Below are 26,330 nucleotides of genomic sequence, written 5' to 3'. Positions count from 1 at the left end.
CGTTTTTGTGCTCCTCAAGAGCAGTGAACCTGTCTTGGGAGTCCGGCCCAGACGGCTTGAGTGACATTCCTTAATTGGAATTCAAATTAAAAACTGCCTGAATTTAATCGCGTTTTCACTTGTTGTATTATTAAAATGCAATTTTACCGGACCCGGATTTGCTTGGGCGGCGTTGGGTCCCGCTACGATTTCCCTGCCGGACATGCAAACTTCAATTGTTTGTCATTACGGCAAATCTCGGAGTAAATGCCTGACCTTTCGCCTCACTGCCATAAAGAAGCCATTCGACTTGGGTTTTTAAATTATTGGGTTTTTTTTAAATTATTAATGAGTCAGTTGGGGAAAAAGAAGTCCGTAATTAAAATGATTTACAGGGCCATATCGCAATATTGTGTGTTTGCCAAGGAACCTTACTATTATTTTATAATTAAAATAATAAGAAGTGTATACCCTGCCAGGGTATAGAAACAATGCAAGGCTGTTGTAAATTTCTACCAAAATTTAATACCTGAAAACAAAGACTTGAAAGTTGGTCTTGAATAAAGTAAGTTTAGTATAATCTTATATTATCTAATCGATAAATAATCCTGGCAGCTACATGCACTCCTCGGGCAGGCAGTCAAGTGCTTCGAAATGAAAAACTTCTGAAAACCGTGTGAAGCGAGATAATCCGTTTAAGGAGCTTCAACATGCAGTGCAGTGCCACCTAGTAGTTCCACCTTCCATTTTGGGCATTAGCTCCAGCTAAATGTTTATTTGTTTGTTTCGCGTTTTATCGCGGCACGTGTCCCGAATTTACCCGAAATGGGTAACTTCCGTTCTCATGAATGAAAAATTACTTACCACGTCTAAACACTAGGCACTTCTTTGTGGTTGGACCGATTGCTTTCATGGATTTTCAATTTTCGCACCTCCACTAGGGCTCCGAAGCATGGAACTACGCCTAATCTATGACTAATTATCAGAGCGACTTAAACGTAGACGCAAGTCAATGTACCATAAAAGGAGGTTAATTCTATGCAATTTCGCAAGGAGTCCGTGATTACTTTTCCTTCAAGCAGACGTATTAATTACAAAGCGTAGTACATTAGGGCCCTCGAACTCTCGAACTCTAAGCCTGCGTAATGCTAATTATAAGAAATTAGAGTGAGCCAATCAAATCCTTTCTAGAATTGCAAATCACTGCTGAAAACGCAGCTTAATATTAAACGAAGTTTTATTATAATTATTATAATACTTTCGACATTTACAAATTTTAATTGCTGTTTAAAAAATTATCTTGCCTTTTAATTAACCTTTTAAAAGCTTTCTAAAAAGCATAACGCATCGAAAGCATCATAAAAACATAGTAAAACAAACTATAGGGGAACATTACATTGTATATTTTATAGGTATTTGTAAGATAACATTTGACCACGACTTGCGCTTGAAATACATACACTCTCTCTCAGTTGGAGAGCTGTGAGTTGGAGAGGTTCGAGCTGTGTTCCGAGTCAGAAGAGGGGCCCGGATGGGAAGGCGCCTGCTGCTGATGCGACTGTTGCTGTTGTGTCTGTTGCTGGGAGTGGGAATGGGGATGGTGTGACGACTGCTTAGACTGGATGGCAGTTCCAGACTCGTAGTTGATGCGTATCCATTGGCCCTCGGTGTTCTCTTTCCACAGCGTGACATTGTTATCGCCCCCAGTGACCGCCAGAATGTTTCCGGTAGTAGACCAGGAGACGCTCCACACAGCATCGTCGAATGTGTGCAGCACACTCGAAGTCCACTGTGTCAGATCTGCGTTGCTGCTCCACACGATCACGTGACGATCCTGGGAGGCTGTGGCGATCTGCGACCTATGCAGACCGATCGATGGTGCCCAGGCCACATCGCGCACCCAATCGGAATGGGCCTCCAGGCGCTGCTCCTCCACCCAGCGATCGTTCTCTTCGCGCCAGATCTTCACCAGGTTATCGCATCCACCGCTCACCAGACGCTTGACGGCCGTCGAGCGCGTGGTGACGCGCTGGTCGAATGCCGGATCCGGAGCTTGGGCCGGGCACCAGGAAATGGCATTGACACCAATGGTATGAGCATTTGGAATCTTCTTGGCGTCCCACACACCGTAGTCTGTGTTGCAGGTGAGCACCGAAATGGAGCCATCCGAACTGGCGCAGGCCAGCACCAAGCCGTATTCAGATGGCCCGAAATCCACAGAGTTCACCGAAGAGTCGTGGTTGCTGTATTCGTAGCTGAAATGTGGCAAGCGCAAAGATTAGATGTGTGGCAGCCATTGAATGATAACAGCTAGAATATACATATGTCCGACATCTGTCTGTTTATGCAAGTGTGGGTGAGTGTTTGTCGTACCCTTTGCCAGAGTATGCTTAGCTGATAAACATGGAAAGTTGTGTCAATAAAAGAACTAAATACTGATATAAAAGTTCAGAGTTGGTGAAATCTATCGAAGCAATTTTCTAGATTGGGAAATTTCATGAATACTCTAAGCATCGAAGTAGTGGGTATCCAGCAGTCGTTGCAACCCAGCCCGTCTGTGTGGGCGAGGCTGTTGTTGTGTGCGTGCATTTACTCACAGCTTGGTCCAATCCCGGGGCGTTGTGGACTTCCAGACGATCACCTTGCGGTCGTAGGAGCATGAGGCCAGGATGTTGCCGAACTTGGGATGGGCCCATGCCACCTGCCACACTGGTCCCTGGTGGCCTTTGAGCTCCGCCAGCGCCTTGTTGTTCTTGCGCGAGTGGAAGATCCGGACGCTGCCGTCCGAGGAGCAGGTGGCCAGCAGCAGGCCGTAGAAGTCCAGGGCAGCGTGATGGACCATGTCCTCATGCTCGGTGTCGATTTCCTGCAGCAGGCTCACCATTTTGCTACAAATTCGCTAGTCCAGTCGCCAGATAAATTAAATAAATGCAAGTCGTGTTTTTTTTCCGGCGCTTGACGTGGAACTAGAGCTGGGTTGACACGATAGTATCGATATATCGAATATTTGAGCTATCGAGTATTAGGTCTCAAGGCTGCCAGACTGTTATAAAAGACGAAGACATAGGGTGCCTAGGGTCGAACTGCTTACTTTACACTGGGAAAATAAAACGTAGATTTAAAAAACCAAAAATAAAAATTAGTTTATCTTTTCTTCAAGTTCAGAGAGTCTTATTCTCCAAGTTTGAGCAAATCTGTGAAGAGAAAATACTTGAAATTTTTGAAAAATTAGTTCAATTGATTTAATTTGGCTTACTCTCTTGGTTTTCTGCTACAATCAGAGCAATTATCCTTTGTTGCAAGTTTAGGAACAACAAAATATTTAAGATATTTAAGATATAATATTAATTTTTAATATTTACATTTAGTTTGACTTAATTTTTAGAATGCATAATTAATTAATTTATTAAACGACTTATCAGTACGACTTTTTTCACAAACTAATAATTAAAAAACTAATTGTAGGCAGTAAGTTTTAGTTTAAAACTAGAGCAAAGAAATATAATATTTTAAACTGATGTATTATTAATCCCCTATAAACTAACAACGAATACAAAATAATTGTTTTCATTGCTTAGATGTGATCGGAGTGGAAACACTCCGATCGAATGATCTAATTGCAAAATTCAAGGTATATGGTAAAGCCTTCGGCTTCCCGAAGTTTAAAAAATTATATTACCATTAGCCAGCCCAAGGCGCCTCGAATAAAATTAGACTCTATTGATTATTGTTCACCCACATAATAATTTATTTATTCAAATTAGAAAAATTTGCGATAATAGTTAATGTTACATTTACAATTATTTACTTGACTTATGAAGATCATATTCTGCATAGTGGAGCTTCACTATTTACAAATCATTTGCATTTTTTGTATATACATAGACATAGTTATAGATCGTATATGCATTCACGATCTGGGGATCATGTGTATAATTATGTATAGGCTTTAAATATAAGTATGTGCAATTGAATTAAAGTTAGTTTTTTATGAACATTTTACAGTTAATTCTTAGGGCTAAGATCTATCATAGAATTTGTATTTGCTCGCTGCGTTTTGTTAACAAGGATATTTCCGTTTTTCGATCAATTTTCTGCCGGTATCGTAAGCAGAGAGGGAAAACTTTTTAATAAATAAGAAAAACCGCGAAACAGAAAGATAGAGCTGCAGATTTGTTGGCTCAGCCACATATTACATTTGGAACTCGCCGACTCGAGGGGTGTCCGGCGGAAGGGCGGGGCGGGGCAGTCGACGCGTTTGCTGGCTTGCTCGATTGTTTTAGAAACAACAACAACAACAGTAACAACAACAAAAGCAGGCTGCTGCTAATGTACAAAATCGTTGGGTATGTAGTGCTGCGGCTCCACAATTACGCTGGTGTAATGGGGCGTGGCCACCACCGCCGCCGCCGCAGCAGCGGCATTAACACTCTTAAAGCTCTCTGCAAAATCACTGACCACCCTCTGCTGCTGCTGCTGCTGTTGCTGATGCGGCATGGCATACTGTTGCTGCTGGTATTGCTGCTGATGCGTCTGCAATCGCTGCTGTTGGTGCAGATGCTGTTGCTCCATCAGATGCTGCTGCTGTTGTTGCTGCTGCTGCTGCTGTTGCTGCTGCTGCTGCTGATGCTGCTGCGAACTATTGTCCGAAAAGTAGCTCAGCTCGAATGTGTGGCTCAGATCGCTGTAGGTCGTCTGCGACGGCGAGGTGCCATTCACAATCGAGGCATTTCCGGTGGACAGCTGCCGCTCGCTCTCCGAGCTGCTGGAGCAACTATTCGAGTTGGCCGAGAAGGGGCGTATCATCGAGGTAGCAACATCCACTGTGGCATCGTAGTCGTAGTAATAGTGATTATTATTGTTGTAGTACAGGTTGCCCGTGGTGGTGTCCGGATATTGCATTTCCGTGGAGTAGACACCCGAGGACGAGGCCGAGGCGCTGGAGCCGCCGCCTGCACTGGAGGCAGTGCCGCCGCCCACACTGCTGGTCGAGCTGACCACAAGGTCATTGAGCGGCGGATAGAGCTGGGTGTAGCTCAGGCTGTCGTGATCCATGCTGGCGGATTGCTGCTGTAGCTGGTGGTGGTGCCAGGCGCCATTGTTATTATTATTACTGCTATTGTTGGTCGCCGAGGGCACGGGAGTGACGGCATTGGGCGGCTGTAACGGCAGCTCTGGCTCAAAGTAGGGATCCAGTTTGGGACTGGCACTTAGGGCCAGGCTAACGGGCGTTCCCGGACCCACTCCCTGGCCGCCAGTGCCCACCGCGCACTGTGACTGCTGCTGCTGCCCCACAACCACCACAACTGCTGGCTGCTGCTGGGGAACCGCCTGTGCCGCCGCCGCCGCTGCCGCTTGGGCCGCCTGGGCCTGTGCCGCCGCAGCTGCCGCCGCTTGGGCCGCCGGCGAAATGGGCTCCCGCTTGACCACTCCGGTCTGAATCTCGTTCAGCACCAAGTCTTTCACCTCTCGTTCGCTCAGCACATAGTTGACGCTCACGATGAACACCTCACGGGAGGACCGCGAGTTGTGCACCAAGGTGGCATACGACTGCACCCACACCCAGCCTCCGCCCTTGGTCAGGAAGCGATAGTATTTGGTGGTAACTTGTCCTTTGTACAGCACTGAAGAGGAAATGGAAAAAGGAGCAGGTTAGACTCGAAGTGTTAAGTTTTAATTGGTAAAATGTTCTTACGGATTTGATGGGAGCAGCGCATGGCCATGATGTCCGCGGCGTGGATGTACTGATACAGTGTCTTCTCGATGAGGTCCTGTGGCTCATATCCGGTTAGCTGCGATACACTGTAAGCAAATAAACAATCGGCATGAGTGAGATGAGTAAGGACACCAGTTTTTTGCTATGCAAACAGTGAGTGGTCATTGGTGTTGCCCTCGCTATTGGTTTTGGTTTGTTTTATTTTATTTGGCCGGGTTCACTTTTGTCAACGCCAATTCAATTATGCAGAAACAACAAAAAACGGCGCAATGGGGCTGCTTTCCCTAATACTTTTGGGGTTGTTCGGCGCGAAGGGCGCCAGAGTGGGACGGCTATAGGCTATAGCATCATAAGGGTAATTGAGTGACAATAATGTCAGACAAAGTGGGCTGGTTTTTTGGTCCGTACCGAGTCCTTTTCCCTTCGACACCCTCGCACACACACACACACACACAAAGCACAGACAAAAGAAAATCAAGCTCAAGAGGGAAATGATTTGTTTTCCTTTTAGTCATGTCGCACCGTCTTGCTTACATTTCCTTTTTTCATATTCTTTTCTTCATTCTCTTTTTTGTTTTAAGTACTTTGAAAGCATTATCTTTTTGGGGGCGGTTGCTGGTGTTTTTTTTTATCGTGGTGTAAAAAAGGAATTCGGCGGCCCTTTTAAATATTTGCCTAGTGTCGGATGTACGACAAATAGGAAGGGGATTCTTGGAGGGTATTTCTGATACAAGTTAGAAAAACTCTGGTTCCCTTATTGTAACATTTTTGTAAGCTTCAACAATCCTTCCTTTCTGCTTTCCTTTAAACTTTTTAAGATGGTCATCTATTTTCATAAATATTTAAAATGAATTTCGTAAAACTCCACTTACCGTGCATCAAAAAATATGAGCTTCATGTCCAGCTTGGCCCGGAACATGAACATATTCTGGTGCAGCTTGATTTCTGTGATGGCAGATGAAGGCAGCGAGTGTCCGACGGCGACCAGGCCAAGATTCTGAATAAGGCTGCCCTGACCGTCCCCACAATCGGGATAGATTCGAGCCTTCAGATAGCCGGAGCAGTGTATCACCTAAAAAAAAAAGAGTTATTAGTACTTAAAATAAATACTATATATAATAAATAACTTCTACTAATACTAAGGGCTATGAAAATAGTTTGAATGTTTTAAAACTAAAACTTAATTGCAAAAAACTTCTCTAAATAAATGAAAATGCTAGTTTAAAATCAAACAAGAGCCTTTTAAAGTCATAGGATTATAGTTAGTCTAGATCACTTAGCAAAGATACCCAAATTGGTAATTTCGATATTAGTTATCCTATTTTTAAATGTAGGTGTCTTACCTTAAAACCGGATGTCGTGAGGCCGGCATTCCTTTTGGCCAGCACGCACTTCATGCGCAGGAAGAAGGTCTTCTCGATTTCTATGGTGTGCGAGCCACGATCGTGGCCGTAAGCGGATGGATGCTGAACGCCATTTGGACTGCCTATGGGCGTGTGCGTCTGGGCGAGCTGTAGGGAGTTGAGAAAGGCAGCCTGTGGCGTGAGTAGTGTGACACAGTGTGTGGGAAAGAGACCAGAGTCCAGCGACAAAGAGAGAGAGAGCGAGAGCAAGAGGAAAAGGGCCAACATTTAAAATGTGCCACAGTTTTTCTTTTTGTTTTATTTTGTCTTATAATAGTCTATACTCACTGGATGCTGGTTGATGTGTGGATGCAGCGACAAAATGGCATTCATCTCGTCCTGATCGTAGTTGTGTATATACTCGAATATCGAGTTGCCCGTCAGCTCGACCTAGTAAAACAATTATGATATGGTTAGATAATAAAGACAAAATATAGCTATATCCTTTAAATAAGCCTCAATAGCCAAGTCCATCTAGCCTTAAAATGGAAAATTTTTAAGAGAAAGTCTTTTAATATTTATTATTTTTCTACAAAAAGATACTATTTTCATGAGTAAATTAATTATAAAAAGAAGCAGACATTTTCTTTTGTTGATAACGAGTGCCAATTAGTTGGCAAATGTAAATGAATCGCCTTATTGAGGCTTCTTGAACACTTGGAGTCTTGCAACCGCACCATTGACTTGCAAATGCAAGTGGCGGTGATACAAAAAGGCAACGTGGCAGGTGGCAGTAGGAAATTTATGCGCATAAATCAGGACACAAGAACCGACGACGACGCACTCACCTGACTAAGGCCCAAATGCACGGAGGCCGTTTCCGAGATGTACATGATTTTGCCATCCGGAGCCACCACGAAGATGAAGCCGTCCAGGGTTTGCAGCAGGTGTGAGCCCAGCTCCTTGATTGTAGCGCCGCGTTGCATGGCGGGCGATGAGCCCCAGGCTTCTCCAAGACCTGCAAGAAATGAATTCATTATTTCAATATAAAATTTCAGCAAGCTTTGCATTGTCAGTAAATCAAATTGGAATTTAATAATACAATTTCACCACAAATTAACCCACAATAGTGATTTGACTTGGCTTCGACTTTGAGTCGGATCCGCATCCTTAATTCGCAAAATTCCCACCAGCAGCAAACACACGACCGTCCGCCCGCCCTACTTGTCACTGCTGACGTCTAAATATTATTCCCAATTAAAGTCATCGAGCGCCTTAGGTGGCCCATTCACAGCCCACTAGCAGTAACCACCCACTTCCACTTCCACTTCCACTGCCTCTGCTACAGCCTCCCTCTTCCACTTCCTTTTCCTTTTCCTCTGCCAAGTATTGTCCATGTATTGTCATGAGTATATAGCCAGCACTTCCTTCGTTGTTTGTTGCCTATTATTAAAATAATTATTTCAATAAAGGGGGAAAAAGAAAAGCACAAAACGGCCCGCAACAATGGGAAGCGACAGCCACACCACCCATCCCAACCCACTCGAGCAAACCCTCTTCGTCAGCAGAAAATCTCAGCGGCGCACACTCACGTGGGGAAAGCGGCCACGAGAGAGAAGGGAGAGAGACTTCCAGCCGGCTCTCTCGTCGCTCGTTGCTTTTTGAGTGGAACAACAGCCGCCATTATGTTTTAGCCACCTCCTACCCCACCGCCCACTCTCCGGCCCACTGTGTATATCCTTCTGTTTATTGCCTACCCATTGTTGAGTGGTTTTCCCCGGGATGTCCTCGCAAACGTATGCTTTAGCCAAACACTGCCGTTTAAACTTGAAAGCTTCAACAGAAATAGGAGTTAAAAAAAAAAACAACAAAAGGGACATGTCCTGCTGCGAGGATACGTCGAGGTTGGATTATAATGAGCGTGGCGGTCGCGTGGCTGTCAAACATTCCGCATCATTTGCCATAGCCGCAAGGCGTAATTCACACGACAGAGATGAAAAGCCAAGACCGGCGACAAATTGAGCGGCAATCAAGTGAGTTTTCCGGCCAGCATCCGGGAAATTCCGAACGGAATTGCAGTGCGAACTTACCGTCGGGAAAGACCTGGCGCATTTTCAAATACGATGTGGTCAGCCGGATGACGGAGGCCTTGTCCAGTTGCGAAGTAATCGCCGCTGGCAGCGGCAGTAATTTGGCCAATTCACAGAACTCGGTGTTTTCCTTTTCACGTCGCGTGCGTGCCGCATTTTTGCTTTTCTCCTTCATGGCACACGTTTTGGCTATATCTGTAAAAGATCAAAAACATATATAGTTAGTACTAGGGCCAGGACTATGTCATTAAAAAATATCTAGGAACCGACCATGCAATCTACTCTCGTAACAATCCTTGCGCACTCGGCGATGGTTGGTCATGTTTTCAGTTTATATTTTTATGTGTTTCGTTTCTAAAATCCTAGTTCAACAGTCGTCCTGTGAGCTGTAGGTCATATCCCTGCAATCACCTGTTTGCAACTGAGATTATTCCTTCCCAGCCAAGCAGTTTTAACAGTTTCCGAGCGCAGATCCTGCAAAGGATCCCGCTGTTCCTACCTGATCTAAGGAAAACATGCTATTGGCTGAGCCGAGCTCTACCTGTCAAGGCAATTGACCTTTCGCAATGCCACTAATTCGGCCAGATCCTCCAGAGAGAATGGCAAACGTTGCTGCCATCTCACTCGACCTGACTTTTGCATTCAACAGGTTGACTCTGGCCCACCACAGGAGTTGACTTTTATCTACACAGTATATATTATTCGTTTATGTGTCTCTGTATAAGCACATAAAACACAAATGATGTCCCACACAGACACGCACACACACAGAAGGAGAGGCTAGGAGGTTAGGACTCTCTTTATATACCATACATTTCGGATGACCCACAGTCAGCATCTTGCCATTGATAGTTTTCGAACGTGATTTTGGCGCATTTTGCCAAAATCCGAATCATGCGAGCTCCTGCTGCTCCTCGCTTCCCATTGAGTCGCTTTCCCTAGCCAGTTTAAAGAACTTTGTTGCACTACAAGGAATTTGCACGTAATTACAGGCTTATTGACATAGGTCACGTAGTTTAAATTTAGCTTATAATGTATATATCTTCCTTTTAAATTGGCCACATTGAAGGTTGGTGTTTCCCAGGACAAAGCGTTTCCAGGAAAGAAATTTATCCTTTAGATGCTCAACTTCCGGAATTCAGTAAATCTTTGTGGTTAATTAAAATAAATACTTGAAATACTATCAAACTATTCACTAAGAAATATGCTATTTTTTATTGGTAAGCATAAAGTCCGATCAGCTTAGACCTGATTTCATAAATCTTTATTTTTTTCTGCCGCATCCCAAAATGAAACATTTGTCAAAAGGCAGAGATTGAGGGAATCGCCGGCATCCGCTACACTTTCGCAGGAGCAACAGATTTGCTCAACGATCATAATCCTAAAGAATATGCCGCGCTAAGCCGCAACGCAAATGTGGCAACATGCGCGTCTGAAGTGAGGTCGTCCCCTTTTCTATAGGAAGAACAAGACCAGGAAAAATAGGGAAAAACGGATAGGCGTTTCCATTTAGGCCGCGATTATTATAAATGACTCGGACAGGAGTTAACCGGTGGGGGTTGAGGCTGAGCATGTGGTGGAAAATATTCTGTAATAGGATAGTTTATGGACACTAAGTGGGTCAAAATCATTCAAGATATTTGCTTTTTCCGGAATGAACATTTCAAAGTTTCTTATAGACATGAATCTAGGAGAATTTAATGATAAATCACTCATTTTCATTATGGAAATTATCATAAAAAAAAATAATAAAGGTTATTATTATAATTAAACTATTAATATAAAATAATAAATTATAAATAAAATAAAGAGCAGTGAAAGTAGTTTGAACTAAATGCCAGACTTACATATTTCAGAAAATATAGATTGTTGAAAATGAATCATTTCGCAAATTGCCACTGGATAAGGGGAACTTAGCATACCAGAGCTGGAGAGTGAAACACGAGCAACTCATGGCTCTCTTCCCGGAAAGTGAATAAAACTCAAACTCATGCTTCGAATAGCAAATCAATGAACCGGATCTCAGACCAAATCCCTACCTCCGCCCGCCAACTTGACCTTAATCTTGTAGCAGGCAAACACAACGGCAAAATATAAAGACAAATGGGTAAAAGTTTAAAAATAAAGTCAACACAAATCTTCACACTGAACTTGAACTACAGCGATGAGCGCAGGGAGTGACCCGGAGGAAGGCACTGCGTAGGGACAGCAGGTTGGAAGTTTCCCACGCTGCGGACAGCAGTGGGAACTGAAGAGTCCATAAAGCCATTAACAAGAGACTGGACGCTGGGCCGATGCTAATGTGGGTGTTGCGGGTCCGGCGCTGTGCTTCCTTCTACCGATCCCAGGTCGGATCCTCTCATGCGGCGAGTGCTGCCGCTACATATTTTCCCATAAGGACCACGACGAGCCACAGGTATGCTAAAACTGTATATACTCGATTTCCGGCTCGGTTCTCACGCTAGAGCCCAAGGATCCGGGAATTTCCAATCGGCCAATTGATAACCAGACGGGGAAAAACGGCAAAAAAGCAGCACATGTCCTGGAAGTGTGAGAAACTTCCTGATAGTCAGGTATATGTACGTACATGGCACCGCACAGAGATTCCCAGGCCACCTTCGGAGGTGGCCTATCAGGTGGGAAGCCGTGGAAAGCGGAAAACTCGCCATACGCTTTAAATGTGCGTAACATATGCCAGGGCCAAAACGATAAGAGTTCTCTCTGCGTTGGCTTCAGCCAAAAATAATCAACCACGCGAAGAAAAATAGTTAACATAAAATAGATTAAATTGGCAAAAAAAATACAGACAAATTTAGGAATTAGCCTGTTTTATTTTTTATGATTTTCTAGTGAGCCTAATTACTTTTCATTATTAATCTGATATATAGACAATATATAACTTCATATTCAGTCAGAAATGTATTTGACCATTAATTAAAATTTGTTTCAATACGTTTTTTAATTTAAAAACATTATCCCTGTCGAATCCCTACATTTTCCTTGATCCTTTTTTCGCTTAGTGCACTTTATGTACCCAACTCCCCACACTCGTGGTCCTTTTCCTCGCTTCCCGTGTGTTTTTCCAACGCACATGAAGTTTTTATCTTGAAACAACAGTCGACGTCGCGACACTGAAGGGGCAGCCTCCCTCGAAATGGGTCGCAAATTTTAATGCTCAGCTCGCGCTTAATTTTCGGATTATAACCCGTAAAGCAAACAGCGGCTAAGGACACCACCAGGACCAACCGTATCCGCATCCGGATCCGGACTCTTGCCTCCGTACATTAACCCAATTTCAATATGCTTTTTGATTTGTTTGCGCGGCACTTTAACATTATCAAACAAAAGTTTGTACAATTCGGGGGGTGTGTTCCCTGTGTGTGTGTGGTGTGTGTTGGGTGTGCGAGGGTGTTGGGCGTACGTTTTTAATTGCCTGCAATAACAAGTAACGACGGCCATAACAACAACACCACCAGAAGCAGCACCAGCTCTGCAATCTCAGAAACGAGAGAACCCAGCTTTGCCTTTGTTTTTGGTTGCCCAAATCCGCTAATTGCGCACAGTTGTCGTTGTTTTTGCTGCCGTTAAGACTACGCTTTTGGCCCTTTTACGGCCCCTTAAATTATGCAAAGAACTGCCTATTGATTAGCATAATGGTTTATGAGCAAAGAATTAAGCAAGGATTGCTTTTAGGGAGCCAAGAGATTGGAGGGAAATCGCAATGGCTTCCTGGAAATTAAATTGGCTGCTAAAGCAACAATCGTTGTCTAGCTAACAATTATGATTTAATTGTAACAAATTAGGTTTACAAATCATTTTTAAAGATTTTCCGATTAAATTTAGTCGGATTTTTATAACAATTTAAGACTATTAAATAAAATATTCCCCTGTTTTAAAATCTTGTATGACTTTTTCTATAATATCTTGGTTTTTAGGATATAGAGGCGTTTTTAATTAATTTTTTATTTAATTATTGAAAATTTGGGAAAAGGTATTTTGCTAATTTAGTATTTATTCAAATACCCCCAAGCGTTTTAATATTATAATTTAATTTTGCTTTGCAACTTCTGACTGACATTTATACTATCCTGCAAGGCAAAACTCCAAGCTTCGTATCCCTTAATTCAATTTGAATGCTTACATAAGCTTACATATGAAAATATAACCACATAAACTAATAATTATTAATCAAATAATGGTGCATTTTGCCACTACAAACAGTAAAAAAACGATTTGTAAATTTAATCCTGAATTCCACCGCAATGGAAGATGAGAATTCACTGCATTTATTTAATATTAATCCCCCCAATTATTTAGCGGGCAGTTTTTATGAAACAAAAGTAAAACACCCGCCTGTGCAGAACTCAGGACTCGTGGCTATGTGGGAGCAACTAAGTGAATGCAAACAACATAAAACACATTCGATCCGTCTGACCAAACCCATAATCGTAATAATAATCAACCAACACATCATAATCACAGTATTCATTACACTATATTTTCAAAAATAATTATGCATGTATTTTATTTGTATTTGTTCAACAAACATAGCCAGAGCTCCCCGTTCACAGCTTCCAGCTCGGCATTAAATGGGGGAAAACTGGGAGCATGAGGGGCCGGTGGTGGCAGCAAACAGCCAGAGCAAATACGCAAAGCGATGAGGCGTTCAAAATGCGAAAGTAAACTTTCAAATGAAAAAAAAAAGAAGAACAAAACAATAATACCAACAAATGCAAGGGGAACAACAAATACGGCAATACGGCAGCAGCGAAATGTGTACCAGGAGCAACAACAATACAATGGCAGAAGGCAGCCAAGCTATAAATACGGAAAATCTCGGAAATATCACGTAAAATCGATCAACAATACAAACTTGCAGCCAAATGGTCCCCGGCCTCCATAGGCCATAGAACAATATAATGCCAATACCCGTTCCAGGCCGCTTTCACGTACCCTTGCCTCTCCTCCTGTGGAAAACCATCCGCCGCTTCCAAGGGCCTCGGCCACAGCCAAATCGATAATCATATTTCGATAGCCAGCCAACCGACCAGCAGCAGCAACAGCAACAACAACCCTTCCCCCTGCCAATGCACACACATATCCGACCTCACCTACGCGTAAATACCCAAACACCTCCATTATCACTTACAGCTCGGCGAGGTGCCAGGACTTGACCGAGCCGCGTTCCATTGTTGTCATTGTTGGCCCGTTGTCGGTACGTGATGTTCGCCATAAATTTGAATTTGATTTCTAAAACAGCAGCGGACTGTTGGACTTGGGAACTCCAACAGCTACCAGCCACCAGCAGTCAGCGGCTACCAGTGCTGATGGTGGACACTGATCAAATATTCACGTGGCACCTAGCAAATAGACCAACCTAGGACTGTCATGTAAACATGTTACACATGCCTGATTCTGCTCCACAAAATACAGAAAAGAGTATGGAAGTTTAGTAGTTTGGTAACTAGGTATTTATGGGCTTTTTTTAATTTATAATTTGTGTCCTTTAATTGTTTTATATTACGCAAGGCTGTGTAGTATTATAGAATCAGTGCAAATACTCTTATAACAATAACAGAAATAATTATACATTGGATTAGTAGAAAAAATAACTCATTTTGAGGAAAAATTCATAAATTTCAAAAATTATAAATGTATTCAATACTGATAATCATAAAATATCAGAAAATATGTTATAAATTGCTTAATTTATGTCTTAAATAAGACACGACTAAGAAAAATCCTAATCTAAAAGCAAAGTAAAGTTTTGCACCTAAAATTTCCAACTACAAATTCAATGACAAACATGACAAACAACCAAGCAAACTTTTGAGGTTTAATCAGCCATCAAAAACAGTGCTAATGAGGATTTTTGGCCAAAAACATATAACATGTGTATACTAAAAACCCGATGTTTATCTTTGGACAGGATCTTTGTGTGTGAAGATTTGATTTATTTGGATCAGAATTAATATAAATATGAATTTCCAATGTTTAAATATATCTCGTTCAAAGTCAGTTATTACTTTTGAATTTAAACTTAAAAAAAAACCAAGTCCAATTACCAATTCAAGTTATTGATAAATACAATATAAATTGCATATTGAAATTACTGAGAAGCCAATCGTTTCGTATTCCCATAACAGTTGACGATACCATTTTCTCAATGCAATAAAACTGCAAAAAGACGAACGGAAGAAACAACAAACACAGGGGCAACTACAACAACGAACACGGTGGCTCAGTCTTACGCTTTGGTGTAAAATGAAACAAAAGTACGAGAACGGTTGGAGAAAAATCAATACAAAGTCACGTTTTAGGGAAAATCACGTTTCATTAGATACCTATGGGTGTGCACATACATACATACAAAGGCGACGGCAGCAGATATGTACATACATATATAGAAATGTATATTTATGGACAAGGTATTAACATTCCATTGCAGCTATAATTCCGTTGTAAGTAAGCAAAAACTAGAATTTAAATTTACGAAATATAACAACCTTCCGAAAGTCAAATGTGTATGCTAAGCAATGGCGGACATTTTGAATGTCTCTGTTCGGAAAAATACATAAACATAAAGAGAACGAAGATGGAAGTGTGGATGTAACAGCCACAGACTCACCTTGAAATTTACGGCTCTTTTCACTTTCCCATAAAGCCTGACACTTCTGTCCAAAAATAGTCCAACACCCCATTTTTGGGGGATGATCATACGTGAAGGCTATGAAGTTTCCTCCCCCAAATGGAATCCCACAAGAAGAGCAGCCCTAAAGACTTTCTAATTCTGGGATAATTAGTTGGTTTCCCCAAAATGGTGTTAAAACCTCGTGGATTTTCAAATTTCAGTGAGGACTTAAGTCACATTATGGAAGGATTCACTTGGGAATGATTTGTAGCCATGAGAAAATGGTGTTGAATAAAATAAAATTTATAATAAAGGAAAATTGTGAAGTTGAAATGGTAAAAGGTAAAATGGAATGAAACCACTTGGTTTATATGTATTTCGAGTTTACTTTAAACTATAAATTTACTTTTGTATTTCAATTTTGTCCGAAGTTTACAACGCAGCGAATGAATAATTTCCTAACCAATAAAGAATTCTTGAAGAACATCATCAGCTTAATAAATTAATAACTAATAAAAAAAACATGTTCATAATGGCTGGATTTCCAAATCAACCGATCGAATCGACATAATTGCAAACTGGAATATTGCGTTAACTTAGGATTTCCTATGTTTAGGTTCCATTCTTAATTTGTATTTTAAAAAGGAAATAAGTGATTCCAATAGAAGCTGTAAATTGAATTGATTCTGAAATTTAATCATTAAATTTTTGTAGCACAAATCATTATGCAGTCCATTAGGGACATTTCAAGGTAAGTCATATGCAGTTGGAAAAAACAAGAAATTCCACATTAGCTTTGCCCCAAAATGGCTACACTATCAAAGTTGACGTGTTCGTTTGAACAGCGCAGCAAAATTACAGCATTAAGCGGATTTCCTCACTAGAAGTCAAACACGCACACACATACACATCACCGACATGTTATAGCATCCATGCGAACACCCAAGATAAACACTCACCGATGCTGGAGGAGAAAGAGGAACCAGAACAAACACCCCCAAAGACAAACCCTGCCTGCAATCCGTCGTTTACATACATACATATGTTATGTATGTACATAAGTGCATTCATAAAAAAACCTTTACGAGACAAAAGAATTCAGAAAGCATCAAATCCTAGACGAGACCAGAAAAACGGGAAACGAGCACAGGAAGCAATTCATAGCACACGGCACTCACACAAGCAAACAGACGCACTTGGGAAACAACAATAAGAGCTCGAAGAAAATGGTGTCTCGGGGCCCATTCCCATTTTTCAGGTAACTGTTGAAAGACATTAGGACCGAGGCACAGTGGTGCATTTGTTTTGGAATACTAGACCAAAATAGACAAGGCAAAGGTCGCTGACACTTAAGTGGAAGGAAAGCGGGACAGAGAAGTCGATATTATGATTGGAAGAAACTGTTTTTCTAAAGGGGCTTGCAAAGCATATCATTAATAAATAAAGGAACCCATTTATATACCAAAATAGATTTCCCGGAACAAAATAACGATATAGCAAAGAAAGAAAGTCCCAACAGCAGATTACAGCATCCCTAAATCATTGCATACTTTTGAGACATTCGTCTCTTGTCTAAAAAAAACGATTCTATTTAACTCCCGAAAAAGCTTGTCAGAGATTGAATTTGTATTTCTAAGACCCTTTTTTTAAACAACTAATTAAGTAAATTAACATCAATGCTATGCACACTTAGCCATAAGCGTGATATTAAATAACATCATAAAAAGGAATCATAGGGAATATATAGTATATCATAAATCATAGGAAATATCTATGTTTTAAAAAACCTCTGGAAGCTAAACAATATTTGGTTACAATTTTTAAAATATGGCTGTCATTATTCCTTATTTTATACTCCTTCCCGTCAATCATTTTAAGCAGACGTTTTTAACTCATCATAGAATAAATTTCCGTGGATTGTTTTTTTCTAATTTTAAATCATTTAAAAAGTGTAAATTGTTGAATTATTTTGTAAATATTATTAAATTTATGAGGACAAAATAAGTCGTTCATAATAGATTTACATAAACCTGAACTCTGAACCTTTTTATTTTAAGGTTTTCAATAGAACGAACAATGTAAAAAATCACCTCATTTTTGGCACTGAAAGAGTTAAACATAAAATGGAGATATTGCAGATAAAGATATCTATAAATCAGTTTATAAATTATTATAAATATTTAGATTCTCGAGGTATATCCATATAAAAATATTGTAAAGAGGTTCAATATTTTTACGTGTCAAAAACATTGATGACGATACTATGATATTGCTGTTTAAAGTGCTACAAATGAGTTTAACTAGTTATTTGTTTATTTTAGAAACACATATTGTCACCGAATCCTACTCCGAACCTCAAGATCCGTGCTAAACGTTGAAGTTTAGAGGTTTGCTCTAGCAAGTCAAGAGCTTCTAATGGAATAAAAACATTAAAATGTTAAAATAGACAACAGTATCTCCTATAAAAATAACTCCAGGGATAAAAAATCTGTGAAATTTGGACAAAAAGCCACTGTGCCTGGTTCATTCACCGACCGTTGCATTACGGCTGCGCTGCTTTTGTGGCTGTTTCTGTTTCGGTTGCTCAGTGTAACAGCACCGCCCGAGGAGGTGGGGGTAAAAACTGGTTTTCCGACTCGCACACTCGCACAATCACTCACACAGAACAGCCACCCTCTCCGGCAAACAACAACAGTGCGCAACGAGAGCGGAAGAGCGGCGTTATACAAATACACACACACAAAGGCGCGCAGGCAACAACATTTTCCCATTGGCTGACAGGCGGCCCTGGAAACTGGAACTGGCATCGGTGTGTGTGTGTGCTGGGTTGTTTACGTTTGTGTTAGTATTTCAGTTTGAGTTTGTATCGCGCCACCGCTCCGCCCACACACACAGTGTCACATAATTGTTGTGTGCTTGTCTGGCAACGCCTTAATAATTGTTATTTGAGTTTCATTTTGTTTTCGATGCTGTTTGTGTGTGTGTGCGTCAGTGGGAGAGACTGTCTGTGTGTGGGCTGTTACACTCCATTAGCGAAAATCTCAGGCATTCGAGCTTTCTTTTTTTGTATCCCTTTTTTTTAACAGGCAATCGTTTTGAGTTCTTTTCACATTTCTTTTTTTTTTTGCGGCTTTCCAACGCATACGCTCTCGGCTACATACAGATACACATACATAGGTATTGTCTCTTCCGCTTGTCAAAATTCAATGTCAGTTGTGTCACTTCCGTTTGTATTGGTGCCTTAAATATAACTGTATGTGATGGATAAAGCCGCCATATTTGTTTCATTTTGTCTTCAATGACCCGTAAAATGGTATTTCCCCTTTTGGTTAATGTGTAAAATTTTAATGCCTTCCATAAATGCGTAAATTTTATGTACTTTACACATTTAAAATGTCCAACAGGAAATAAAGGCGGCCATAAATTTGTACTCAAAAAAGTGAATTAAGCCCAGCAAACAAATAAAAATCATGGATAACTTCTTATATAATAACAACGACTTGTGTAAATCCCAGGATCGTAAAGAGAATTCTTAGGTCGAATTAATTATAATTAATATTAAACCAGTTTTGTAACTATTTTTGAAAATGTAGTTTCTTCTTTCTTACAAAAGCCCCAAGTACAAATTTTAAATATTTGGGAAAAATATATTTATAAAAATTAAATCAAGTTTTTTAAAAAATTAGTTTGCTACTGAAAATAATGACACAAATATTTATTCAAGTATTTCGTCTAAGACTTTTAAAATGTTCGGATTTAGATTATTTTAAAATATATATTAAAGAAATATTTTCAAGACATACAAATATTTGTTAAGACTTTAATTCAAAAACGATTTTATTTTAAAGTTTATTTTTATGAATAAATTAAATTTAAAAGGACACTAACTTTTCTGAACGCAAATTTTTAAAAATCGGAATTCAAACAAAAAAACTAAAATAAAGAAATTTCTTTATATATATTTAAAGCATCTTCTTTTTAAGCCTTTAAGTTTTGATTATTTCAGATTTTTTTATTTCCACTCATTTTACTGAGTAATTTTGATTTATCGTTTGCCTTCTCTAAAGACAAAATGGGACAACTTTTGACACGCTTTACAACTGAAATTGTAATTTAATATTTCACAAACACCATTGCCAATGCACTTTTCAACATAGCGGAGGAGAAGCAAAGGGACACCACCTCCAGCCCGCTCCACCGAGTGGCCTGCCGACCGGGCAGACAAAACAAATCATTTTCGGTGGCTACCATTTGCAAACAAAAAAAAAATACAAGGAAAACAGCAGAGGAAAAAAAACAAGAGTTCCGAGACTGTAAAAACAAACACTTGGCAGCTGCAACACACGGAAAGAAAAAGATCCTGGGAGATTCAAATATAAGTTAATCAAATGTTAAAGTTTTTTTGGTTTTTGGGAAAACGATAGTCTCCTATATAAGGATCTCTTATGTGAAAAATATATTGAATTATATATATAAAATGCTACTTTTTTCTTTTTGGATGTATTTTGATTACTTGTGTCTGAACAAACAAGAAAGAAAACCTGGTCATTAAGGCGTTTTTTAATGTTCAATCCTTCTTAATGTCACTTTTCAAAAGAACCAATCACAATTAATACAAATTTCTTCATGTGCAGCACTGGTTATCCCCGATGGTTGTTGATTATTACTTTTTGGATCCATCTCATAAGCGGGCGGCTGCCGGGAGTGCAGGCTGCATCGCTGGCTGGAGTCGCGGGCCAAGATGGAAACGCGGCGAGACGTCCACGAGATCGTAAATAAGCCACATAAAACGCGCTCAACGACGGGGCAACCGAAGCAACGACAACCACCAATTGGTCACTGGGTGCACTGCGACTTGATTCCACACTAAGCTGACCGCAACTAAAACGCTCTAACCGCCAGCGACGTCGCCGCTGCTCCGCTCCGCTCAGCTTTTCTCGGCCCGACTCAGTACTGCTGGCACTCCGGGTTCTCCGATCCGACGAAGTTCACTTTCGTTTGGATTTGGTGGAACAGTATTGAGAGCATCAGCTCTTCTGCTGAGCTGGGTCGAGCCGAGCCGGGCCTGGCTTGGGCCGAGCTGGGCTGGGGTTCCAATGTCGCCTTCGCCGCGGACAATGTCACAAGCTGGTGAAAATAAACAAACAGAAGCTGCGGCGACCCTGACTTGTGCGGCGTTGGCAAAAAGTGTTGCATTTCACCCGAATCGCAGCGACTTTACTTTCTTCGCGACTTTTGCTGAGTTCAGTCAAAAAATCGGAGGGCGACGCCAGTTATAATAAAAGTTATACAAGCCCAAGAATTGGCCCCTTATGTGCATGAAGAGAGCTTTGATCAGCACTTGACCCATTCACGACCAGTTGGAATAAATACCTTGACAATAAAAATGATTGCGAGTAGAGTTAGTAGATTAAAAGGTTCTGAAAGACCTCAAGTGAAAGTGGGTTTATCTATAATATTCAAATTATAGAAGATTTTTACTTTACTCTTTCAATATGATTTTAATTTATCAGAAAATGTCATGTTGCCTTTATTCTAAAGAGTTCTACAATACCCTGAAAGGCTTAATATAGAATTTGTCATATTCCGTTGTCATCGTATCGTATTTTGGACTTTACGCGATTCATTCATTGATCGATCACGAATAGTGAGCGAGTATCTTTTGGCACTTGTCAGCCGGCTACTTGGCACGTGTTGCCGATTTGTTGTCGCCGCTGCCGATAATGCCTTTTCCAGCTGCCACTGGTTTTTTGTGTCTTACAATATTTCGGCTTCTGTCTTGGCTTTGTTTTTTGTTTGTTTTGCTGCTGGCTGGCGTCGTCGATGAGCTAATCGCATATGACGTTCATAATTTCTTGCACGCGCAGCACAATTTGCTCCCTCAGCTGCAGAGCTGCAGCGCAGTGTTGTTGCTAGTGCCTGGGCTGCAACTGCAACATCTTTCATTATCTTCGCACAACGTGCAAAAATTTTAAATATTCTTCTTATTTGTAGTCCCTCTTGGAGAAGATTGTGTGCAGTTGTGATTCACTTGCCAGTGGCGCCGCACGAATGCCAGCGAACTAGAGAAAAGCCAAGTGATCGGGAACCTTTTATTGGAAAAGGTTTCACGTGATATAAATTGTATTAAATATAAATTTCATATAGCCTTCCTCAGGACTTCTTTCTTTACAATTCCCTCTGAACATATTTGTAAATAGTCCCTTAGTCTAGGGACAGCCCTCAACTTTGCCATGCTTGCATGTCAGTCAAACCCACAGGTCTAGATGCATATCTTAAGACGTTCGATGATGGCATAATATTCACATGCATGTGCCCATCGGACACTGAGATTCCCATATTTTCGGCACAAAAATCTCAAACCCTTTTTTCATAAAGAAGAAAAAACGACTGAGGTTTCGAAGCGCCAAGGATGCACGGACACATGAGGACGAAAACGAACCGTGCATGCGGGCCTGTTATCCGATAGCGGCCTGGCAAGACGATGCAGAAAGGACAACAGTACATCCAGGATCTCAGCTATTGCTGCTGCTCACTTGGAAACAAAGTTGCTTCTGAGATCGAACCAATTCGATATCAACACGGGAACGTGAGCCGAACAATGAGCGCAGGACATGTGGCGAGGACTATCCCAAAAACCCCGAGACTGTTTGTCCCTCTCAGAATGTATGCCACGTTGAAGGAATTCGTGTTGACGCATAAATTAAGACATAAACAATTGGTGGTAAAAATTATAAAAATATTTTAACAGTGTACATAAATATAATAGTTTATAGTTGTCGTTTTCGTTTTCGTTTTCGTTTTTGGGTGTGAAAATGTACTAACTGTTGCTCCAGCTGCCAGCCACGCTTGACTGCCATTTTACTTATACGGAAGCTGGGGGGGAACCGACCGGAAAAACGTTTATCCGATCCCGGATTCATGGCCGGGCAATGTCAACCAATTGGATTTTGTGGCGGCAGACGAAGTGGCGGCAGTTGGACCAACCTTAGGCACTTGAGTGCTCTAAGGACTCGGGACTAGGACAGGGACGGCTGTGCGGCTCAATTACATTGGCGATTGAGCGTGAAATTGTAATGCCTGATTTGATTTCACGTGACAAGGGAACCGAGCCTAGACAAGCACATGGTGATGGGGTTACACATAGAAAAATGTATATCCAGAAGGTAATCTTTGCATCATATTTAGTTTGTTTCATATAAAGTAATAGCTTGATTGATATTTGCAAGTCTTTAAATTCGTTATTTAAATAAACTTCTTCCCATGAACGATTTTTCTGCTAGTGCTGACATGTGTGCCTGAATTTTAGGACATCCTCCCGCCGAAGAAGCAGACTGCGAGGCTCGTTTTCAAATTGGACACACACGCTAATTTGCTTGGCGCGCGACACCTTTCGGTGTTGCAGCTGGGAGGCAGGCGGGGAACTTAGGAGCCGAAGACCCGGGGAGCTGGAGGTGGCAACCCGTCATGGTCACTTCTCGGGGCCAGCGACCAGTGTCCAAAACCGAGCCGAATGCTGTTTTGTTTACACGCCGTGCTTTACGCCTTTCGGTCGGCACTCTCTTTCTGCCTTCCTGGAAGTATTATAGTAAATTTTCTCGCACATATCTCGTGTGTCATTGTCGCCTGGTCTCCGTATCCGTATCGGTCCATCTCCGTATTCATTTCCATAGCCATCTGCAGCTCGGCTTTGCCCTTACATCCCTCCCTCCTCCCTCTGCCAGATTATTAGTTATTATTTTTGCCATAAATGCAAATTAGCTACGCGCAATTTGCATATTCTACATTAAACCTGAAACGCATACTGTCTCGACAAATCCAGTTGGGACAGAGAGCGGAGGATGGAGGAAGACTCGGGGACTTTACTCCGACTTGGGTGTATTTTACGACTCGGCCTGACAGAGTTGTTCACTTCGTTTTCTTCATTGTTTAAGCACATTTTCGGGATGAAACTTTCCTTTTCTAAGCATGTTTAAAAATTTTGGAAAGGGAATACTTAATAATAATGGTACAACAAAAAATTTTATGTGTTAAAGAAGACAAATGATCCTACAATACAAATAGGAACAATAGAAATATCTAATTGAAGAAATAATTAGAAATATTCCGAATTAAAAGTTTAGCAAATGTCAATAGAAAGAGGTTTGAACAACAGTTTTATGTTAAAAAAAAAAAACTGATATTCAAAATAATATTCAAAATGTATCTTTAAATATAAAAATAAAAAAAAGAAAATGTTTGGGAGTCAATTTCATAAAAAAATACCCCTTAAAACAGTATCTTAAAATGTTTAGTTCTGTCTGGAAAACATTATGTGTTATTACCTTAACTTTATGAATATTACGTTTAGGGCTATTTCTATTGAAAAAAGTAGTTATGCCCGTTATTCATGAATATCTCCTTATGTTTATTTAAATTGAAAATAAAAAAGTGTTTAAAACCGTGATCATCTCTCTTTGTAAACAAAACAATACTCCACCGAGATGGAAATTGTGTAAACGAGCTAACTAAGAAAGAGTTCCTCCACTCTGCATATTATCCTTATAAGTAAAAACTTTACAAATACTGAGTAAATCGAAAAATCCAAAGAATTTCAGTCTAAAAAGCTTCCCAAAATACTTGAAGAGAGACCCAAATTACAAGAATCGAAAGCTGTTAATTTTCCCCGGTCCTAAGAGAAGGCCATAAACAAAAACCAAAAAGATTCGTTGACTTTGGCTTAATGGGGACTGGCAGCGGATTCTGCAGAAAGCCGAGGCTGATGACCATAGCGTCTGGGATTGGGATCCCGGGATCCCGGACTCAGAGAGGGGACACTTTTAGTGCAATTCGATTTGCTGATTTTCCTTTTCATAATTATAAAAAGTCTTTCGGTTGGGCCGCGGAATATTTGTTTTCGGCAGTGGTGCGTTTATGGTTTATGGTTTCCCTCTTTTTTTTTTTTTGGTTTTATTATTTTCGTTTAATTGTTATTGTTGCTAAACAATCAGTTCTCTGATTCTTTGCCAGGGACGACGACGCGACGGCGCAAAAAGTAACCTCCGCCGACGGCATTGTCGGAGTTGTGGGCGTCGTATTACAGAGACTCGGTGACATGCCCTCGATGGCACTGACGGCGATGGGTTCTTTGTTTCCCTTACATATGTTTTTCAAATGCCTTTGCCCCCACAACAATTCGCATTGAATTTCACTTGTTTGCTGGTTGTTATTTATTCTTATTTTTGTTTATGCAGAAGGAAGGTTCCTTCGAAGGATTCCAAGGGTTGAGCGCGTCATCCATTTGGGAATCTCGCCACCTCACTCACCTCGGGCAGCTATCCGTTTTGCCGCTGGTAATGTAGCACTTGGCGAACGTCGATGTAATCCCAATTGGCAGGGCTCCGACTCCGAGCAAATAAAATATAAAGGCGCTTCTTAACCGAGGAATGCTGCCATCGATTTTAAAATAAATAAATTTAAATGTGCTGCGGCCGAGCGAGTTTTATGTTTGACGGAATATAGGTTTTTTTTTTTACGAGCCCGTTTACTGGGATTATTGACGAGCTTCGCTATTTGTTAGCAATTGTTTTTTGCTCTTTTCGTTTAAACTTTTTGTTTGTATTTTTATTTTTCATTTGTTTCTTATTTTTTGTGTAACTTTTAGGCACGACAAGCTAAATATCCAGGATCTCGAACGGACGACGTGGACGCGCAGCTGAACCAGCGAGCAGGCGGCGAACGAATGACTACCAAATGGACCGAGCTCAGCCTGCAGTAACTGGGGGCAGCAGCAGCGGCGGCGGCGGCGGCAAGTGATGTGGAGGCGCGACGAGTGCGCAGGCACACTCACACGGATACACATACATCTCGCACACAGATACACCCCATCGCACACACACACACCGAGTCGTTTGAGGCACACACACTCTGACCCTCTCAATCCCTTCACTGGAAAGTTGCTGGTGTCGCTACGGTGGTGGCTGAACATGCAACATTCCAGCCGCCTTCCCGTTAGGCTGCTCGTCGGTGTGTGCGTGTATTAATGAATGAATCGCCAATGCCGCCGCACCACCCCTGCATCACGCTCACCTCCCACTCCTCCTCCTGGCAGATCGAGACGAGATGGACGTGCCCGGTGGCCGGTAAACGGACGAACTATGCTGCGCATGCGTGCGGGTTGCCAGAAGGTATTAGTCGAGGGATTTTCTTTCTGGGAATAACTCAATTTATTATGTTTCTTTTAGTTACTTTTTTTTTTATGTTTAGCTAATTTTAAATTTGGCTTCTTATTTTAATAGTTCTCGGTTTATATAAATACTAAACATTTTATGTTTAAATTTATTTGAGATTTAGGGCTGATGATTTTGAACACGTTATCTCCTTAATTAACAAGTAGGGGTGTGATTTGATACACCTTTCCCTAATTGGTAACGCCTCGTACGCAGATATTAGAAGTCATGAAGCCACTATTTTAATATTTCTGAAGACTTTTTAATTTATTTTGAATTAGGTAACAAACATGCAAGTGTTAAAGTTTATATCGCTTAGAAGGACTAGTTTTGAGAAGGTTTCTTGGTCAAATACGGAAATAT

The 26,330-nt window shown here is 41.1% G+C and overlaps 2 protein-coding genes across 5 annotated transcripts; both read right to left on the bottom strand.

The window, feature by feature from the left end:
• Positions 1-1,359: 1,359 nt before the first annotated feature.
• Positions 1,360-2,966, bottom strand: Sec13 (secretory 13). The gene is made up of 2 exons (XM_017176347.2): positions 2,577-2,966; positions 1,360-2,234 (listed from the first exon to the last, which is right to left on the bottom strand). The coding sequence occupies exons 1-2, from the start codon at positions 2,861-2,863 to the stop codon at positions 1,448-1,450; spliced, it is 1,074 nt and encodes a 357-aa protein (XP_017031836.1). The 5' UTR covers positions 2,864-2,966; the 3' UTR covers positions 1,360-1,447.
• A 766-nt stretch (positions 2,967-3,732) lies between these two features.
• Positions 3,733-25,306, bottom strand: sim (single-minded). 4 transcript variants are annotated; one of them, XM_017176334.3, is made up of 8 exons: positions 25,065-25,306; positions 9,129-9,323; positions 7,887-8,056; positions 7,387-7,488; positions 7,039-7,230; positions 6,568-6,767; positions 5,675-5,781; positions 3,733-5,603 (listed from the first exon to the last, which is right to left on the bottom strand). In XM_017176334.3, the coding sequence occupies exons 2-8, from the start codon at positions 9,301-9,303 to the stop codon at positions 4,306-4,308; spliced, it is 2,244 nt and encodes a 747-aa protein (XP_017031823.1). In that variant the 5' UTR covers positions 9,304-9,323; positions 25,065-25,306; the 3' UTR covers positions 3,733-4,305. The 4 variants fall into 4 exon arrangements, with proteins under 4 accessions (XP_017031823.1, XP_070143167.1, XP_070143168.1 ...); XM_070287066.1 differs by lacking the exon at positions 25,065-25,306 and adding an exon at positions 20,427-20,638; XM_070287067.1 differs by lacking the exon at positions 25,065-25,306 and adding an exon at positions 8,164-8,481 and having other exon boundaries at positions 9,129-9,262.
• Positions 25,307-26,330: the final 1,024 nt, after the last annotated feature.

This window comes from Drosophila kikkawai, chromosome 3R (genome assembly GCF_030179895.1).
Source record: "Drosophila kikkawai strain 14028-0561.14 chromosome 3R, DkikHiC1v2, whole genome shotgun sequence".
NCBI lineage: Eukaryota > Metazoa > Arthropoda > Insecta > Diptera > Drosophilidae > Drosophila > Drosophila kikkawai.
Note: the sequence above shows the minus strand (reverse complement) of the source record. Positions and strands in the feature narration are given on the sequence as shown.

What these genes read in the sequence shown, in the direction of transcription:
- Sec13 (XM_017176347.2), bottom strand. Translation starts at nt 2,863, where the DNA reads ATGGTGAGCCTGCTGCAGGAAATCGACACCGAGCATGAGGACATGGTC. An exon ending in CCCCGGGATTGGACCAAGCT is followed by an intron (nt 2,235 to 2,576) that starts GTGAGTAAATGC and finishes GCCACATTTCAG; the next exon opens with CTACGAATACAGCAACCACG.
- sim (XM_017176326.3), bottom strand. Translation starts at nt 9,450, where the DNA reads ATGACCAACCATCGCCGAGTGCGCAAGGATTGTTACGAGAGTAGATTG. An exon ending in GCGCCAGGTCTTTCCCGACG is followed by an intron (nt 8,057 to 9,128) that starts GTAAGTTCGCAC and finishes CATTTCTTGCAG; the next exon opens with GTCTTGGAGAAGCCTGGGGC. An exon ending in TCACGACATCCGGTTTTAAG is followed by an intron (nt 6,768 to 7,038) that starts GTAAGACACCTA and finishes TTTTTTTTTTAG; the next exon opens with GTGATACACTGCTCCGGCTA.